This window comes from Mus pahari, chromosome 4 (assembly GCF_900095145.1).
Source record: "Mus pahari chromosome 4, PAHARI_EIJ_v1.1, whole genome shotgun sequence".
NCBI classification, from domain to species: Eukaryota; Metazoa; Chordata; class Mammalia; order Rodentia; family Muridae; genus Mus; species Mus pahari.
The window spans coordinates 55,979,207-55,998,942 of NC_034593.1; the positions used below are offsets into that span (position 1 = coordinate 55,979,207).

A 19,736-nucleotide genomic window follows, 5' to 3' on the forward strand; every position below is an offset into this window, starting at 1 on the left:
GGTTCTGCTCCCAACACCCACATAGAGCAGCTTAAAACTGTGTAATTCCAGTTCCAAAGGATCCGTGGCCCTCTTCTGACCACCTCAGGCACTAGGCACATACATGCTATACATACATATAAGCAAAATATGTATGTGCATGTATATGTATACACACATATATAAAGTATATATAATACTTTAATATATATTTTAAACAAAAAATGAGTATATTCTTCAACATAATGAAAAAATTCAGACACATAAACTGCTGTATAAAACCATCCCTGATAATAAAAGTCCCCACTTTTGCTATAAGCACATAGAAAGGAGGACATAGACTGGTCCCCCATTCAACAGTTATCACACACACTCCAGCTGTGGCTTTGTTTTTGTTTCATAAACAAAATCATCAAGTGTTCAAAAATCCGCTTTAATTATGTTTTTATGAAGTCCAGGAAGAACATCATTGTAATTCATGGTACAAAAAGCAAATGAACATCTGAACATGCAATAAAAAGTGGATCCACAATGAAAATAATATGTCGGTACTAAAATATAGTTACTTGGTTCCCTAAAGATAAAAGGCTTCTTTTAATTATCTATTCATTTGGATTATGAGAAAATACCTTTTTTCTTGATTGCTTTGGGGAAGTGTCTGTCTATACTACTTTGGGTTTTAATGTAAGTCTCTCACTATCTTTTTGTTTCTCTTGTTTTAAGATAGGATCTTAGTGCGTGCCTCTGATTGGCCTGGAGCTCACTATGTAGATCAGGCTGGCCTTAGACTCATCTGAGTCTGCTGGGAGTGAAGTCGTGAACCACCATCCCCAGCCAAATGTCTCTCATCCTGAAAGCCATTATTTTCAATCTATAATATTAGATAATCCAAAAGTATGACAGATAGCTTGGCAACTGGATTCTTGTTACATACAAAGCCATTAGCAAAAATATGTAACAAAATTTCTTGCAAAACAAACTAATTTGCCCTTATATACAGAAGTTCACTTTCTTCCTCATAGTCTATTCTAAAAGGGACGTGGGGTTGGAGCAATGCTATCCATCTTCATGGAATTCATACTTTGGGTGGCATGTGGAAATCATAAAGGGCAATGTAACCACTTAAAACATCTCTTTTAAATGGGTAAAAAAAACTGTGAATCTGGGTCTCTCAATTCAGAAGGAAAATGTAGCTTCAAATAAAGAATCCACCCCTTTATGGTTTTCAAAGTTTAATCTTAATGAGCTCAACACTTACTGAGTAACGGTGACAGCCTCTGGGACTGTGATCAGAGGACATGGGGAAACACATTTTTTGTGTGCAACATATGCACTCTATGACCCAAGCTGCTGAGAAGTTTCACATAAGGGCATGCACACATTTCATACTGACACAGTTTACAACACCTTGGGGGAAAGATCATGGATTCCTGGGAAAAGCCACAGAATCTATGTACAAATGCATGAGGCAAAGGGAGACCAAAATACAAGTTTAAAAATACATTTGGAAATCATTTCAAAGCCCAGTATCATATTTCCTGACAATGGAAAAAATCTAGCATCCTATAGAGTACCATGTAAACAATGAAAATGCAACTTTATATAATTCAAAGCCTCAAAAGAAAATAAATTTCGGGTTTATCTTCGCTGCTTGGCTCAGTCTGCAGAACTGAATTATCTGAACAAAACTGGTCCATGTAGCCATAGCGAAGGGCCGTGCATGCTCCCTCTGGGATGCCTCTACCCTCTAGGCCACCAGTTTTCATGTTCCTCAGGTAGCTTGCAATGTATGAGCCCGTGGAGTGACGGTTCACGGCCAGAGCAGGAGCTGGCGGTTTACTTCTAAGGACCACTCCTCCTCTGGTGCTCTGGGCCATAGCTTTTTGCTTGCCAGCTTCCTGCTTCTCCTTGGCACGGCTGGCAATGTTGCGCACTCTGCTCTGACTTCTAGATGACAACTTTCTGACTAATGCCCTGGGACACTGATTGACATCCTGCTTTGAGTAGAGCACTTGGCAGCTGTCTTCTTGGTCAAAGGACACCAGCTTCCGGAGCTGTTCAGTCAGGGCATCTAAAGGCTCTAATGACTTTGTCTTCATAGTCATGCTCTTGTCCCTAATGCCGTTTGTCACAAAGCTCCTACTAATACATTGGTATTTGCTTTCAAAGTTGCAGGCAATGTCCTCTGATGTTAAGTCCCCCAGACTTTTGGATTTGCATGGACTTGGCAGTTTCAAAGCAGCCAAAGGAACCTGTGTTGATGTTGTGGGTGTAGGGGCATGCATACCTGGAGCCCTAGGCTGCTGGGGCTCACAGATTTGGTTCGTTTTTGCATCTGAACTTGAGAAATGGTTATACACAAAGCCAGCACCCTGATAGGTTAGATGAGAGATACTGTGATTTTTGACACCTGGAATATTGTTGAATATTTCAGAAGGGAGGAGAGTCTCTTTACAGTAGCCATTCCTCAAGCCCCTCTGAATGTGTTCCACCATCTCCTGGCTCTGCTGCAGTTTTGGTGGAGAAACAAGTTGATTTGGAGCTTCTTCCCCATAGTCACAGGTTGTTAGAGACAGGCTTTCAGATTCCCCATCAATTTCCACAAGACTGCTCTCTGCAGAATTTATACAGAGAGCAGGGTCTGCAATTATGTCTTCTATGGCCAGCTCCATGGAGAGAGCAGGGCTGTTCATCACTTGCCTATTTTCCTCTCCATGGGTGGGGCTTTTGGGAAATTGACCAGGAGAAGCATCAGGGGACCCAAGCAGGTTGCCTTCAGTGATCCTTGTCTTGGCTTTATCTGAAGGGACATCACCTGGCTTTGGTGTAGAGATGGGAGAGCCAATCACTCCACAAGCAACTGCGTTATTTGCCAGTTTGGTGGTCTCAGCACTGGAGAGCTTGTTCGGCTCAGGAGATGAGCACAGGAAGGCCTTCTGGGTCCCCTGGGAAAGACCATGCTTGAAGGGTGTTTGGATGCCCAATGTGACCGGCAAAGGAACACCTCCTGATGCCCCACTGGTGCTAGGGAGATGAGAAACCACAGTAACGTTAGCAGGGTGGTTGCTTTCTTCAAACTGGCCAATCAGTGCTGAGATGGAACTGTCCGACTGATTCTCATTTGTTAAAGTCACGTCATCAATGAGATTGGAAATTTCAGTGTCCTGTAGAATGGCAGTTGAATGTAAATCAGGGATGTCAGAACAGAGCCCTGAGACGTCGGAGAGAGAAAAGGACGTTGCAGCTCTGCCCTTGGCTCTGCTGCCTTCCAGGTTCTCCCTGTCCAGAGAACTTTGAGAAAGAACGCTCCCGGACAACATGCTTTTCCCTCCGGAGAAGCCCTCCTCGGCATGCTCGTTCTCATCGGTTCTCATTCCATGCAGATCTTGCAGTCCCTTCGTTGCAGGATCAGGCGCCAAATGCTTCCTTGGAGAGAGGAATTTGGGGGGACCGTGGTTTTCCTGGCAATCATTTGTCATATTTGGTTTAATTCTCCCACTCTTTGCACCTCGTCCTCCACACTGTTCTGGGTTTGATACACTGGCAGTTGGCCCTTGGTTGGCATCTTTGTGGAGGAGCGCACTGGAGGAGGAAGATAACTTTTTGTTGAAATTTGAAAAATGTGGGTCTTTTATAGTTGCGGCTCCCTTTCTTCTGTCATCCTTGTCCTCTGCTAAATAAAGAAAACAGCATTTTAGGTAAAGGGTATCACTTTATGTAGGCCCTGGGACAGTCATGTTTGTCTTGACACAGACAAATGGAGAATGTACATCTGAATTACATTGTGACAGAATATAATTATGGATAGGCAGAAGTTTGCAACACAGTGTCTGTGTGATGGATAAATGGTGAAATATATTTACAGGAACTTCGCTGAGCTTTCTTTGAATGTCTATTACATCAGCTGAGGATGTAATATTCATTGTCCAGATAATGTCAATGAGTTACTATGCTTTCAAGGTGAGGATTACCTTAAGCTGCTTCCTATTCAGATCTGTACTACACAGAAGCATGGCAACAAAAACAGAACAAGACAGCTCTGTTAAACAGTGCACTATGGAACCTGTAAACAAGACACTAGCAGCTTTCAAAGTTACACATGTATTAGCAACAGGCAAACCACAAAGGATAGAATTTTAAAAAGACATTTTGGAAAACTGTTTACCTAATTAATTTCTAACACAATTGGAACATACAATATGTACACAAAACTATTCATATCTATTGGCTTAAAGTGAAGAGGTAATCAGTCATCAATTCCAAGTCACTGCTGATATTTAATATCTCTTGATAATATTTTTTTACTCCAGTACAAAAATATATGTTGCATTCTTCCCCCCTCCCCCAAGGTGTTAGTAAGATGTTACATAAGGAAAACTGTAAAACATACAGTTCACAGCTGTCTGGAATACTGCATCCCTTTTGATGTGTGCTGAGATGATGCTCAGTATTTAATTATTTTTATCTGATTATTTGTCCTTTAACTCTTTCAAAGTCATAATGTGTGGATAAAAAATTTTTCACAAAAATACTTTCTCTTCACTAAAATTTTATTCATCTTCTAAAAAAATTAAGTTTCCCAAATTGTAAACCATTAAATATCCCATGACATCATTTTCAGAAGCAGCTACTTTTGTAGAGACAGACTGTTAAGAACCTTGTAGTCTGATTTTTTTCTCAGTTGCTTACTTCATGTAATGTATCTGGGACGGTACAATGATTATGCATCCTTCCACATTTGCTGCAAGTTTAATGCATGTGATTAGCCCTTACTCCTTTTTAAATGTAGGAAAGAAGCATTTTCTTTTTCTTGCTTTCCAGTTCATGCCTTGGCTTGAACTTCTGCAGTTAGAAGACTACTTAGTACAGATCTCTACTGAACATAAGTTTACTTTGCTGAAGCAGCTCTTTAAAATAAACTTAAAGCCACACATATCCTCTCTTCTCTGACGCTACGCTTAAGAAAACTTTGAACATTTTCCCAGTGCTAGATAGACTCCAGGGCCATGCAAACTAGGAAATTTTCAAGCTTGGTTTCTCCCCTTCTAAAAAAGTATTCAAGAACTACCTTTTCTTTTCTCACTAGAACACCTTACAATAAGAACCAATACAAGCAAAGCAGCATTTGTGGAAAAACAAGTCGCTGAAGTTATATTGTTTGGATAAAGACTAATTTTGCTAAAATGCAAAAACAAGATATTACACTCTACTTGTTTGAGATAATTCCAGAGCCAGTCGATAGACACAGTTTTGGAATAGGAAAAGGAGTCAGTGAAACAAATTAAAGAGCTTTTTGTCATTTAGTAAAGTGGTCAATGCTCATCATCAACTTGCTCAAATGAGTCCTTCATAGTCCAAGCTAAGGAAAAAGATGGCTCCTAAGTCCTATGCTTGTAGAGCCTACAAGCAAGCCATAACCTTGGGCACGCCTCCTCCCCTGCTACCATCCAGAGCAGGGAAGTGGGATCACAGTGCCTAAACCGCATCCTAAGGAAGAAAACTATCCAAGTAGGACAAATGATAACTGGCTTTAACAGTGTCTGTCCACCATTAACACTTCCCACCACAAGAGTTTTTAATAGTGAAAAGTAATGCAGCTGTATTCAATGCCAGAAAAGCCCATTCAACCCTGGGACAAACTCAGTACGATACTTCTTTAAACTCCTTGTCCTTGTTCCAACATCCTGCCTCTCTGCTCCCCAGGGTGTGGAGAAAGAAAAATCAACACTATTTATATTTTGTCGGTTCCTTCTCCCTCTCAGATTGGCATGCTCTAGGCCATTCTACCTGGAGTTCTCATTCCCCACACATGGAAACGGTAAGGCTATTTTGTACTCTCTTACCCAAAGATTAAAATCTTCCTGCATAGAATTAACATTAACTTTTTTCGGACACTTTAATTGCATAATGGTAGCACTGTCATGATGGAAACAGGGACCAAAAATGCAGCTTAGAGAAAATGAAAGCACCTTACCCAGACAGTTTTCTTTTCCATCCGTGTCTTTTGCCGCTTCAGATATGGGCAGCGACAAAGCCCCCGGAAGGCTCTTGTCAACGGGCATCGAGACAGGGCGTACTTGCAGACTCCGAGTGGTCCTCCTCAGGACACCATCTTGACCTCTTGCAGCCTCAGAGACAGAATCATTTATCTCGACCATTTCTTGGAAGCCTGCTTTGCTCTTTTTCCCACCTTTGGCCGGAGCGCTAGCTGTGCGTCGCAGAATCCTCTCTCCGATCGATCGCTTCCGAACATAATGCGAGCTGCTTTCTGAAGAAGCGTGCCTGGGATTCTTATTGAACAGCCCCTTCAGGCCTTGGAGCTGTCTGTTCTGAGGACACAAAGGGACCAACCGCAAGTTAAGCACATGCTATCATAAGAAAAACTTGTGTTTGAAATGACAGCTCCAGGAAGAATGACTATGAAGTGAAATTTTGTCGCCATTGACTGAAGGATGTTCAAAATAAGAAAGCAGCTCACAGTGGGTCCATACATGCACACATCTCATCAGCTTTATTATGGGAGGAAATGCAGTCTTTCAATTTCATGGCCAACCTTTCCGGAACGTTCCTACCCAGAGATGATAAGATGGTGGAGAAGTTTCCATGGTAACAAACAGATAGGACTTTAGCAGCCTTGAAGCAGCAAACGTGTGTTTCATGGTAAGCAGTGGATGGGAAGATGTGAGGAGGCATGCCACCACAGTCATTTTAAAAGAACACGCTATTGAGAGTGCAGGGCCATGCTGAGAAACTACCTTTGTAGCTCCTAGAAAGTGCAATATGGTATAACTGGGGTTGAGGATTAAAGGACTCCACTGCAGGGGAGAAAACAAAAACACAAGAGAACAAACACAGTTTGGGCTCATTCAAATAGGCGGTACCAGGAAACATAAAAGAAAAATGTGCATACCTGTAAAAACCCTTCCTCCCATTTCCAATAATTTTCTTTTCTGTTCATCCCTTGTTCAACCCAATGCTGTCACTTTATGGTATGAGCATCTCAACCCATACATACGTTGAACATAATAAATGACTCAAAATTGGTCATTTATTTGGGAATGAAACAAAAATTATATAGAATATTTGTAATTTATTTCTGGGCTAAGTTTTAAAGAAATCCTAGTTTTCCGCCACCCTGATGAAAGTTAGAGATATTATATGGTTAAACTGGACTTTCCTGAATATAATTATATATATATATAATGCCTGGATTCAAATCATTTATATATGTCTCTATTTAGGTTAACAGAAAGAGCCCGACAAGCTGTGTAAATAGGAGCTCAAATTTGAAAGCCTTTACCTTCAGAATATTCAGAAATACAAACCATTTGTTCCCTTCTTCTGACTGCGCTAAACCTACACTCCCAGGTGGTGGTCACAGAGATACTGACATTAGCCAATGCTATGCTCGTTTACTCCAGGCCAGGCAACTTGCAGGGAATAACAAACTGATTTGTGAGGCAGGTACTATTTTTACCTCACAGTTACACATGGGGAGCAAGTTCAGAGAGAAGGCCAATACTCTGGAGAAGCTGAAGGCAGCACCGACCACAGTAACAAGCAGCATGGGGCAATGTGAGCACTGTTCCATTCTACAATCCCTCCAAGCCACATCTAGTCCATAGCACTTGGCATGACCAGAGGACCACCCGCTGCTGTGCAAAGCACCCCCCCCTCTACAGGGAAAGGAGAAAGGGCTAGCACAACTAGACACCTGTTTGTGGTCGCCTGTCTCCCTTCGCTCTGATTTCACTTTCCTATCTCCCTCTCCCTCTCCATCTTCCTCCCCTCCCCTCCCTCTCTCCACCACCCTTATCTTCTTCCTTTCATCTTAACCCCCCTTCTATATCCCTCCTCTTTTCCTCTCTCAATTTCTTCTGTAGGTACTTTTAAATCCATTCACACTTTATATGCATCGTTTTCAATTTCCAGTTGTTCCATATGAATGGTTCTTGCCTAGACACAGCTAGGATTAGAGCTAGATTAACATAGGCCATTCAATAAACCTCTGAGATTCCACATTTCCTTCTGTAGAAAGTGCACCTTTTTTAGAATTACAATAAAACTCAAATTTTAATGGCCTTCTTTCTTGCCATCAAAATGATCACCTGAAAGTGTGACAGGCTTCTGAATTCTATTAAACATAGAGAGCACCCCTCAGAGGAAGGAACGAACACACCCCTGAGTTGACAGGGGAGTACGGATAGACATGGCCTGAAGGATGCCTGAGCTCACTGAGCTCCTGACAGAAAACAAAACAAAAAAAAAAAACTTTGTCAAATGTACATTTCTTTTCTGGAACTTCCTTGAGGTCCATATTATTGTTGTATGCCAATGATCTGATCTTTCTCACCTTTCCAAAGATCTCATTGATTGTTATGTGAACGAAAATAGAGGCTTCTGTGAGTCCTTCCAGGTAGACATGCCGGTAGCCTGGAAAAGGGAAAAGAACTGGCTTGTTCAGCTGAATTTCTATTTGGCTTTCCAGAGAGGGCAAGCCAATTAAGTATCCATCTTAACTATCATCCTTCACATCTTATATACCATATTACATCGTATGTCATATGCCAAATAATGAATTTGATGAATGTCCTGTTTGCCCTGGGTCATGTATTAAAACTTCCACAAAGAAAAGATTAACCTAGCATATGCTAGAACCTAGATACTCCTCCCCCACAGTAGAAAACAAAGAGACAGAATAGCCAATCTAGAGATAGAAGGCTAGCTTATACCTACCGGGCACGAGGCTGCTGAAGGACACAGTCCTTTGCCCGACAAAGTCTCTTCCAATAGGATCATGATCCCACACAAGGAACCGAACCAAAGCTATTTCTGGCATGTGAACTGTAAAAGTTAAGGTTTCTTCCCACACAGGGTTAAATCCTTAGAGAAATGGGAAAAAGAAAAATCAGAAAAAGCAAAGGGCTTGGCTGGAAATGATTTAGCAGCAATGTCTGTAGAGCAGACAGTGAAAATTGCCTGCAATGTTTATTAAACTTATGAAGATGCCTGAACCTCTCCAGGATGCCCTGCTAAAATAATGCCTCTGAGTTTACCCCACTGTTAGAAAATAATTGGTAGAAAAATTGCCTGTAAATTATCACATCAATTCTATTAATCCCGGAAGCCCCACTGTATCAGGAAGCTTCTTAATAGTTATTAAAATGCTTCAATAAGCTTAAAAATTATAATCGTATTCTAACAGTATTTTAGCAGAAATGTTACAGAAAGTTGACCCCGATATTATTGTATTTCTCAGCTACCAAAGGGTCTCCTCCTATTCATAAAGTGCCATATAGCTTTCTATCCTCTGGTGTACATACAGTCCTCTTTAATTCCTACAGAGACACTTTAAGAGCAGCATGTCAAGGGTTTATGGGTTTCCTTTGGTTTGTGTTTTGGGGGCAGGGTTTCATTCAGTAGTCCAGGTTTGCTTCGAACTCACAATCCTCCTATCTCTACCCCCCAAGCGCTGGGATTAAACAGGAGCCACCACATCCAGCTTGCTTTGTCTAAGTAAGGAAAACATTCATCAAGTTTCAAACTAGAATTTTTCAAATTTGTACAAGCAACACATGCTTATACTTTCGAAAGTCCAAAAGTATTTGTAATTCATTCTATAGTTTGGAGAATTGCTGTTCGAAGAAGTGTGTCTGACATCATAGAGTGAGCAAGAGTCCCAACTTAGACTGTGTGCTACAGTTAAAGTGGCTTCCATGAAGCAAGAACTTTATGTCCACACGTGTTGAAAATGAACGAGAAGGCACATGCCTTCGTTCAAAGACTGCTATAGTTTGATTGTGGTTTGTCCCCTAGTAATTTTAAGTGGCAATCTTCATACCCATTGTGATTTTGTTATGGTGTAGACCCAAGTGTAAGGCTGTCTTGCCATTGTGGCCCTACGCCAAGGAAACGTTGATGACTCCTTACTGAATGCTGCTGAATTCTCACTAGAGCTGTTACAAAGCAAGTCTGTCTACCTCCGAGTTCCTCAGGTTTCTGGGTTGCCATGTGATCTCTTACACATAGTCTTAATGGGATGCCACCAGCGATGATTGGAATCAGTCAAGGCAGCCCTCACCAAAGCCAGTGCCACATTGGTTAGACCTCCATCCTCCAAAACCATGGCTCTTTTTATAAATCTGTTTCTTTCATAATGACTCCCCTCCAGTACTATGAACATAAGGGAAAACGCACAAAGGCTAAATACAAAAGGACAAAAGGCATTTATTTCTTAGTAAAATTTTCTCCAGCAAAATAATTACAAAAACTACTAAAAAGTATACCACTCTGAAAGATTCTTTTCTGAAAGAGGAAACTAAGTTCTACCAAACATACACACTCAGGAGGAGTCAACCACTTTCCTCTATAAAAAGCCTCAAGGTCATGAAATAACGGCAGACTGAACATCAGAGAGTCTCCTGGTGAACAAAGGAAACTGTCTTTTCTGTGACTTTGTAATGAGCTCTCAGTGACTTCTGCAACTAAGAAAGGAAGAAATAATTCCTTAGGCCCGGAGAAAAATCAAACAATGGAAGGACTTCTTTATGCTATATCCTGGGACTGGAGAGATGGCTCAGAAGTTAAAAGTACTGGCTGTTCTTCCAGAGTTCCTGAGTTCAATTCTCAGCAACCATATAGTGGCTCACAACCACCTGTAATGGGATCTGATGCCCTCTTGTGGTGTGCAGGTATACATACAGCAGAACTCTGTATACATGATCATTTTTTTTTTTTTTTTTTTTTTTTTTTTTTTTTTTTTTTTTTTTTTTTTTTTTTTTTAGGAATGTTATTTCCTTACAGGTTCATCCCACTTTTAAACAGCTAACATTTCTTCAAGGTCTCCACATGAGCCACTGATTTCTCTAATGTTTTGATAACCATGACTTCCAATTATTTTTAGAATATTCATTATTCTAAATGAAGAAAATATGTATGAGATAATATCTGTCACATATATGACAGACAAATATAATTCTATAAGATTATCCAGAAAATTATGCTAGACTTGGGGAAAGGTAATGCTTTTTTTGCCACTGTTGAAATACTGGCCCCTCACCATATTTAAGAAATGAATGTGCCAGCACATTCTGGCCCAATCTTTAGCTATTTCCATGCTAAAAAAGACAAACAATGATAGGAACAGAAGCCAGGAAGAATTAATTAAACACATGGACTTAAGCAATAGCTTTGAGGAGACTTATTTATGAGAACACACACCTCACATAATAAGTAACACACTAGGAAGAATTTCCCTAGGCAAGTTCTGAGCCAAGGTCTTTAAGATGTCATGCATCTTTCAATAGAAAGACTTAGAAAGAGTCCCAGGAGTCTTGACCACAATAATGTCATCAAAATAGGCATCCCAGTTTATCAGCTGTTAAGTTCAGTAGCTTTTGTTCTTGACTATATTTAATTTTTGTTGTTGTTGTTTATTTGAGCATAAAAATATCTAAAGATTGGGCCAGAATGCCCTAGCACATTCATTTCTTAAATATGGTGAGGGGCCAGTATTTCAGAGGTGGCAAAAAGGCATTACGTTTACCCAAGTCTAGCATGTTTTTCTGCATAACCTTTCTTTCTTAGTTACAGAAGTCACTGAGAGCTCATGATTACAAAGTAATCAGAAAAGAGAGTTTCCTTTGTTCACCAGGAGACTCTCTGATGTTCATTCTGCCATTATTTCATGAGCATAGGCTTTTTTTTCCATTCTTTTAATTAATTAATTAATTTATTTATTATTATTTTCTTTATTTACATTTCAAATGCTATCCCGAAAGTTCCCCGCCCCTGCTCCCCTACCCACCCACTCCCACTACTTGGCCCTGGCCTTCCCCTGTGCTGGGTCATATAAAGTTTGCAAGACCAAGGGGCCTCTCTTCCCAGTGATGACCGATTAGGCCATCTTCTGCTACATATGCAGCTAGAGACTCGAGCTCAGGGGGTAGCAACAACAATATTAGCATAAGGCTATTTATAGAGCACAGTGGTTGACTCCTCCTGAGTGCCTGTGTGTGAGAGTACTGACTTTTCTGTCTCAGAAAGGAACCAGAAACTTAGAAAGCCACTGACTTTTTATCAATGTGTTTACCATACATTCGGATGGCAGTTACAACTCAGCTGTCTTGCTGTGCTAAACACTACACTTGTCCCTGTCACTGCACACTGCAGCCACAGCGCACAGCCTCAGGGTGCACACTGACTGCCACCTTACCGTTGTCATCCACCACACGAGTTTGGTCCTTGCAACAGTCTACTGGCAGCCCAATAATTTCAACTTCAACGAAAGGGTCAATGATCTGTATTTAAAAAAAAAAAAAAAAAAAAGAGGAAGTGCTATTGCCAGTGTCACATGTGCTCAAGTGTTAATTACTCTGAGAATAAACTAGTCAAATGTTCACATTTCAGTAACACATGATTTTTACTACATACTTATGAAAACAAAACAAAAACAAAATTATAGAAACAGGTGATTTAGATATATGAGTGAAGGGGTGGCATTAAAACATTAAATTCTCTTTGTCAATATTTGTTAATGCTACTGAAACTCTCACTCAAAGAACCTACAATTTCAGTTCAGGAAGCATACCCAACTAAAGTTGAGAGGGTCACCCATGCTCAAAACCTCAGAGAAGTTGCAATCACAATGGTCAAACACTGGAAGCAACTTAAATGTCTACCATGAGGAGGAGGGCTACATCATGCCAATGTCATAAAATCAATTTGATTTTAGAGAATCACTTTGTATCGTAGAAGGCTAAAAAAAAAAAAAAAAAAAAAAAAAATGGCAATAAAAAGTTGCCTGTGATTCAGTTGAAAAAGAAAAAAATAAGACAATTTAAGGATACTACGAAAAGATTGGATTATAGGTGTTATATTGGACAATATTGCATTTTGCTATAGTTTTATAGGAGAATGCCTTTGTTCTTAATCAACAAAGTGCAATAGACACAAATGACTGCAAAGGAAAGAAACCACATAACCCCCAACATACTTACAAGATATGTATATATGGGGGCACAGCACAGTACATGTCAAAAAATTTACTAACTGAATTAGTAAACTGAGGAGAAACATTCATTATATGATTCTTGCAACTTTATAGGGGCTAAAGACTTCTCAAAATGAAAAGCTTGACAGACATAGGAAATGTATGTTCCTTTCTTCAGACATAAAGAAGTAAGCATGAACTTTCTGGTTATACCAATTAACTATTCCTGCTGCTGAACACAGGGCAGAAGGTAAAAGCAGGAAAGGAAAACAGTGATGAGCCTGTGGAAGGAGGTGCAGCAGACATGGAGGTAATGACCCTATCTGACCCTCTCCTGTCTGAGAAGGAGGGCACTGTGCTATCTGTTAATAAGTGCAGAGAGGTTGGAGGGAGCCAATACAAAGAATGTGATGAGGCCAGAAAGGTAGAAAGGTGATGTGTGTACTTCAGTACTACATGGCACAGCACTGCATACAGGTCACATGAAGTATTCACAATGGTATGGACATGCAAAGCTGTGTGGTTCCAACCATAAGATCCAGATGTGAATGTAGAGAAGGTTAGAGTGAAGAGAAGGTGAAGCGATGGGCCAGCCCTGAGAGTAGCACATTGAGACTCGGCTGACCATGGAGGGAAACAACTCTATCCTGCAACAAGGGGACAGAACTGGTGATAGTGATATGACATGTGACCACAAAGCATGAAGCCAAAGAGCAGGCAGCGGTGAGGAAGGCTGCTGGACCTGTGGGATTCGGAAGTATGCTTTTGGCCATGTTTTTGTCATTAATGACCTTAACCTTTGTTGTTTACATCCTGATAATAGCACTGCTGTCTCCACCCTTGAACTGTGCACTAGGCTCACGCCCTCAAGCCTATGGTAATACGTAGAGACAAGAACTCTGTGTGACTGACAGAAAATCAGCTCCTGCCTGATTAGTGGAGGCAGTGCTCACTAATAAACTCCGCCCCCTAAACATCTATATCCACAACAGACAGAGGCACACACACTACTAAAGACACTGAGACGATTGCTTAAACACAATCAAAGGATCTCATACTTAGAGAGTTGGGCAGTTGGGTGTAGCTTACCTCGCCTCGGTCTCCAAACATAGAATCAGGAGGTTTGGGGAGTTGCTGTCCACTGATCACTTTCAGTATGAGCTGTTTTTTGGGGTTGGCAGGAAGTGGGTCACCGGAGAAAGGGTTGAATGTACCTAGGCCAAGTAAATCAGAGGTCAGTAGCATAGGAACACATATACAAATATACACAGGCATATACATAACCATACAAGTATCCACACTCAGCTTAAATTTGTTAAACAGGGGACCAAGCATATCAGTTATCACAGTGTTTGACAGAACAAAGAAATTCTCACGTAACCATCAGTATCACTTTCTGCAGCTGCAGCAGCAGCAGGTACTTCCAGAGTGTGGTTTCATTATTCTCTGTTCCCAAAAGCCAGGGGATGGGCTACTTTAAAGTAAATGTCTAAGGTGCAATTGTGGCTCAGATAAATAATTTATTTGAATGCCTGTGGTATCAAGGAGGATAGTTGTATCAGATTCCAACAATTGGCTAAGCTATTTCAGATCTAGGAAAAAAAAATACAAGGAACAGAAAGAAAGAAAGAAAACCTGAAATTAAGTGAAGAAGAGAAACTTTATTGAAGTGGAAATGTCTGGCTTCTTTGGAGACTCAGTTGTGTCATGTGATGTTTCTGTGGAAGTCTCATGAGAAGGCATGTGGTCTTTTGCTGAGGCAGACATGTGAGAGGTTTTGCCGAAACAGGTGTGTGAGAAGACATGCGATGTTTTTCTGGAGCTGATGCTTGAGAGGGCACGTGATGGTTGCAAAGAGTATAAACGGAAGCCCCTAAACAGTGAGAGGATGTGCTTGCATTGCTGGGCTTTGCTGGGCTTCACTAGCCATGCAATGCTTCCCTGCTCTTGGCTGGTCTTCCCTTCAAAGAGAGAAACGCACCAAAGAACTTCTTGTTCTGGCTGATTCTTGCCACTTCCACTGACTCTTGCCAGTTTGGCAGAGCCTTGCGCCTTCTGCTGGATCAAGTCACTGCTGCTGATTTGTGTTTGGTGTTTGCCATTGTGCTAGACTGCTGATATCCTGATAATGAATAGAGAAGGCACCCCCAAAGAACTACTTCTAAACAGGCCCGAAACCCCTTATCCGATTAACCTTCTTTCTCCTCTACCTCTGATTGGTGCAGTAGAAGGGAAGTTGAAGCATTTAAGAATCCTAAATAAAATAGGTTTAGAAAAATCTAAGCTGACACTATATTCTAACTCAGTGGATAATGTTCTTGCCATGAGTCTGATTACCTGAGCCCATCCCTGAGGCCCATAATGTTCAATATCCTTAATCATCAGGGAAATGTAAATTAAAACAACTCTGATATTCCACCTCACACCAGTCAGAATGGCTAAGATAAAAAATTCAGGTGACAACAGATGCTGGCAAGGATGCGGAGAAAGAGGAACACTCCTCCATTGCTGGTGGGATTGCAAGCTTGTACAACCACTCTGGAAATCTGTCTGGCAGTTTTTCAGAAAATTGGACGTAGTACTACCGGAAAACCAGCAATACCTCTCCTGGGCATATACCCAGAAGATGTTCCAACTGGTAATAAGGACACATGCTCCACTATGTTCATAGCAGCCTTATTTATAACAGCCAGAAGCTGGAAACAACCCAGATGTCCCTCAACAGAGGAATGGATACAGAAAATATGGTATTACTCAGCTATTAAAAACAATGAATTTATGAAATTCTTGGGCAAATGGATGTATCTGGAGGATATATCATCCTGAGTGAGGTAACCCAATCACAAAAGAAGTCACTTGACATGCACTCACTGATAAGTGGATATTAGCCCAGAAACTTAGAATACTCAAGATACAATTTGCAAAACACAAGAAAATCAAGAAGAAGGAAGACTAACGTGTGGATACTCCATTCCTCCTTAGAATAGGGAACAAAATAGCCATGGAAGGAGTTACAGAGACAAAATTTGGAGCTAAGACAAATGGTGGAAAGAGAAAAAAAAAAAGACTCCATAAATTTGTCCTCTGACTTCAATTTACATACATATAAACATACACGCCTACATTAATGATGATGCTGATTAATAGTAATAAATTTAAACATGAACATAGTGGAGTATAATCTGCTGTTTATGACAGATGCAGCTATGAAACTGGTACTTACCTTTGCACATTTGCTGGGGCTTGAGAATGTAGCCACAGTTGCCATTCGCCTTGAACTTTGCTCGATTTATCTGCATCATTCGACCTTCAGACTGGTAGTTCAGAGCCACTGTGCAAATTGAACATTTGAGGGGATTAGAAACAACTGACAATTGGCAAGGTGGAGAGAGAAGGCAGAGCGCTGCTCCTCTCGGGTCATACACACCTAGCTGGCAGCCTGCATTCCAGTAGGGCAGAGGGTTGAAGTTACTGGAATCAATGCGGTAGGCAGAGGGGTAAATCCTTGTGAGCTGCTTTTGGTTGTAGATCATGAACTGCTCTGACTTCTGCTGAACCACTTGATGTGCTCTTGTTTCACTGAAGGACAACACGTTCCCGGTGGTCCCTGGCAGACAAAGAAATAGGGAAAGTGGTAAATGCATCAAAGCCAACCCTCCCACGACAGGCTGGATAATGCCAGAGCCCACCCTTGGCCCAAAGAAGGGGGTCCAACCTGTTAAGTTCAAGACTTTAGACATATTAAATCCACCAAGACTATTCACAAATTAAACCACCCCAGAACCAGAATGGGTTCAGAGTGACTCACCTACTACGTGGCAAGTTATATGAAGAGTCACAGAAAGAAAGTGACAAGAAAAAGAGAACTCAGAGGCACCCTGGCTGGTGGCAGCTCCTGTGTGCTGTCTGATCTCTCATTAGGACAGGAGCCACTGTAACTGACTGAGACTCGGCTGCTTGTTGGAGCAAGAGGGCAGAGCATCTTTGCCTATCACGTTAGGCTGCAGGTGGCTAAAGACAGAAACTTTTAGGCCAACCTTAGATAGGTATGAACACAATTTTAAACAAAATTTGCTATTTAAGAAAGCACAGTATAACCAACTCCTGACCAAGAAAGACCCCGAGATTCCATCCTCAGGACTCTGCAATGTTAGGCCATACAAGAACTTCTTTTGCTAAGGTGCCCCATTGTGAGGTCCCAAATTCTCCCAGAACTCAATCGTTTCATTGATTCATGTCTGGTCAGCAGGAAGAGGCAGGATGAAAAGTCATTTTTGCATGAGGTAAACAACATCATTGTCAAAGAGACAGGTGACAGTGAATAGACCAAATTTCATATACAACTTACTCCTGACAGATATTAAAGATGCTCATTAAAAACTCACATGCAGGGCTGGGAGCTCTTCCAGTGACTGACTGCACAATGGCCATGCAACTCTGAGGATCTGAGTGCAGATACCCAGAACCTATATAAATGCTGAGTGGGTGTGGTGGCCTGTCTATAACTCCAGCTTGAGAATGTGGAAACAACTGAGCCCCACAGTAATCTAGCCAGCAAAACCATCCTTAGTGGTGGACTCTAGGTTTGACCAAGAGACCCCACCTCAGCGAATGAAGTGGAAGAGCAAAGGGAGATGCTTCCAACATAAACCTCAGGCCTCTCCATCCTTGGGCCTTGGAACTCCCTATGTGTGCCCAGAGCTATATGCATGCTGTACACATACAAACTGCAACACATATGCATGAAAATGAAAAAATATAAAAAGCATGTATGAAATACATGCACTAGATGCCCGCAACTTGGGAGGCCCAGGGAAGATTCCTAGTTCAAGGATTTCCTGCACTAGCAAGTGAGTTCAATGCCATCTCAGGCAACCTAAATCCTGTCCTAAAAATCAACATAGGAAAAGATGCATGGACATAATTCAGTGGTAGAGCATTTTCTTAACACATACAAAGCCCTATTCCCAGTTTCTAATTACTATTAAGTAAATAGATTTCTTTTAAAGTAATGTTTTAGAAACAAAGAAGACTGTCTATCCATCCAGGCTTATAAAATACAAAAATAGGGAGAGGTAAAAATGCCTGGGGCCCACACACGGGTCTCTGCTTGAACTACAAAACATTGTCAGTCCAGAATCTACAGGTGAGATTATGGCTACAGCTAAACCTTCAACTCCAGTCAGCCAATTCTTATATTAATCTGAGTATCATAGGCAGTCATCATTAGCAAGCATAGCTTGCTAGTTGAGAATCTGATGAAGGCTTCTCTTATTCTCACAGATGATGTTCATTTAAATTTTATATAACGGCCATTGTTTTAAGAAGGAATCGAAACCCAGGTGGAAGAAAAGTTATGCAGAGTAAAATTTCAGACATCTAACATTCCCCATTTTGTCCCTATCTATCTCTTCAACCATCTCTACAGTGCCACAGCTGCTACAATCCTACACAGTTTTATAAACCTCATATCCTGGGCTCCAAATGCTTATCCCCATGCCCACTGGATCTATTGCAAAAGGCCATCCGGAATAAAGAGCAGGCTTGCACAGAGTTTGTTCTCATTCAAACAAGGGGAGTGTCTGAATCCATGGCAACAAGGAATAGAATGTAGGTTGCTGTGCTCAGACCATATGTCTGCTATGCTTGCTGGCAATGTGGTTTGTCAGGTACCTATTGTCCTTGGGGCTACCCTCCCTAGGTTTTAAAAGCCAGCCACTGAGTTGGTGGCACTCCACAACTGGAACTTGGATAGGTCAGAGCTCAGAAGGAGGAGATAGGAAGACCATAGTTCTTAACCTAGTGATTTCTCTAGTATGGACCCTTTCCTTAATAATACTTATTAATATATATTATTGACAGAATACATGAACAGAGTTTATACATCTCAACAAAACTAAAATTGGTTGCATGCGCAAGTTCTGATGGGGAATGCTTTGCATAGAGTTGGAGAAAATATACTTATTGACAAACCCAGTTCATATGGAGCACCACTGTAATCAATATCTCAGTTGTTGTTTTCTGATTCTCCACATAAACAGATGTACTATGCTATCATTAAGATGAGCTTGCTTATTAAGCTCACATCAATTAGTATTTTAATGGGATTGAGTTGTTTTACATAAAGATAAGCAATGCACTCATTAAGTTCTGCTCATTTTGTGTCTTTTTTAAAAAGTAAAAAACAAACCAGGTAAATTTAAGAGGTAAACAGTACTCAATATTATGTTCCCAACGTTACTAGGCTTGTGATTTCCAAAGGTACTTAGTCAACATTGCTATTCTGCTAACCAGCTATACCTTCAACTCCATTCAGCCAATCCCTCTATCAATCTGAGAGCCACAGGAGGTCATTAGAAAGCACTGCTTGCTAGTTGAGAATCTGGAGGTTTCTCTTATTCTTACAGATGGTGTACATTTAAATTTTGTATAACTACCATCGCTTTGAGAAGGAATCCAAACCCAGGTGGAAGAAAAGTCATCTTTCAATAAATAGAAGAAGATGTACTTATGGACTGTTGCTGGTAAAAAGAACTGAGTGAAGAGTCTGAGGTCTGTGAGGAGGAGGGCCTTGTCACACACTGCCTGCCATCTTTGTGCTGACACCACTGACTGAGAGAGCAGACATTCTAATTTTCATTCCACTTCCACTAAAATTAACATTGATTGAAGTGCTGCAGGACTGTGGTACCTCAATAAACATTTGGTAAAGGAATGAAACTGAAGACGAGGAAAGAGCTACTAGGAGACTCAAAGATGAGCATGG

The 19,736-nt window shown here is 41.0% G+C and overlaps 1 protein-coding gene across 2 annotated transcripts in view; it reads right to left on the minus strand.

Annotated features, from left to right (window-relative positions):
• Window positions 1–456: 456 nt before the first annotated feature.
• Window positions 457–19,736, minus strand: part of Plch1 (phospholipase C eta 1) — a 196,636-nt gene continuing 177,356 nt past the window's right edge. For both annotated transcript variants that reach the window (XM_029537859.1, XM_029537860.1), the window contains 9 exons: window positions 16,398–16,577; window positions 16,194–16,301; window positions 14,060–14,184; window positions 12,194–12,278; window positions 8,716–8,862; window positions 8,333–8,412; window positions 6,735–6,794; window positions 5,954–6,308; window positions 457–3,652 (listed from right to left, as the gene is read on the minus strand). In XM_029537859.1, coding sequence (XP_029393719.1) covers window positions 1,587–3,652; window positions 5,954–6,308; window positions 6,735–6,794; window positions 8,333–8,412; window positions 8,716–8,862; window positions 12,194–12,278; window positions 14,060–14,184; window positions 16,194–16,301; window positions 16,398–16,577 — 3,206 coding nt within the window. In that variant the 3' untranslated portion in view covers window positions 457–1,586. The remainder of the gene's footprint in view (window positions 3,653–5,953; window positions 6,309–6,734; window positions 6,795–8,332; window positions 8,413–8,715; window positions 8,863–12,193; window positions 12,279–14,059; window positions 14,185–16,193; window positions 16,302–16,397; window positions 16,578–19,736) is intronic.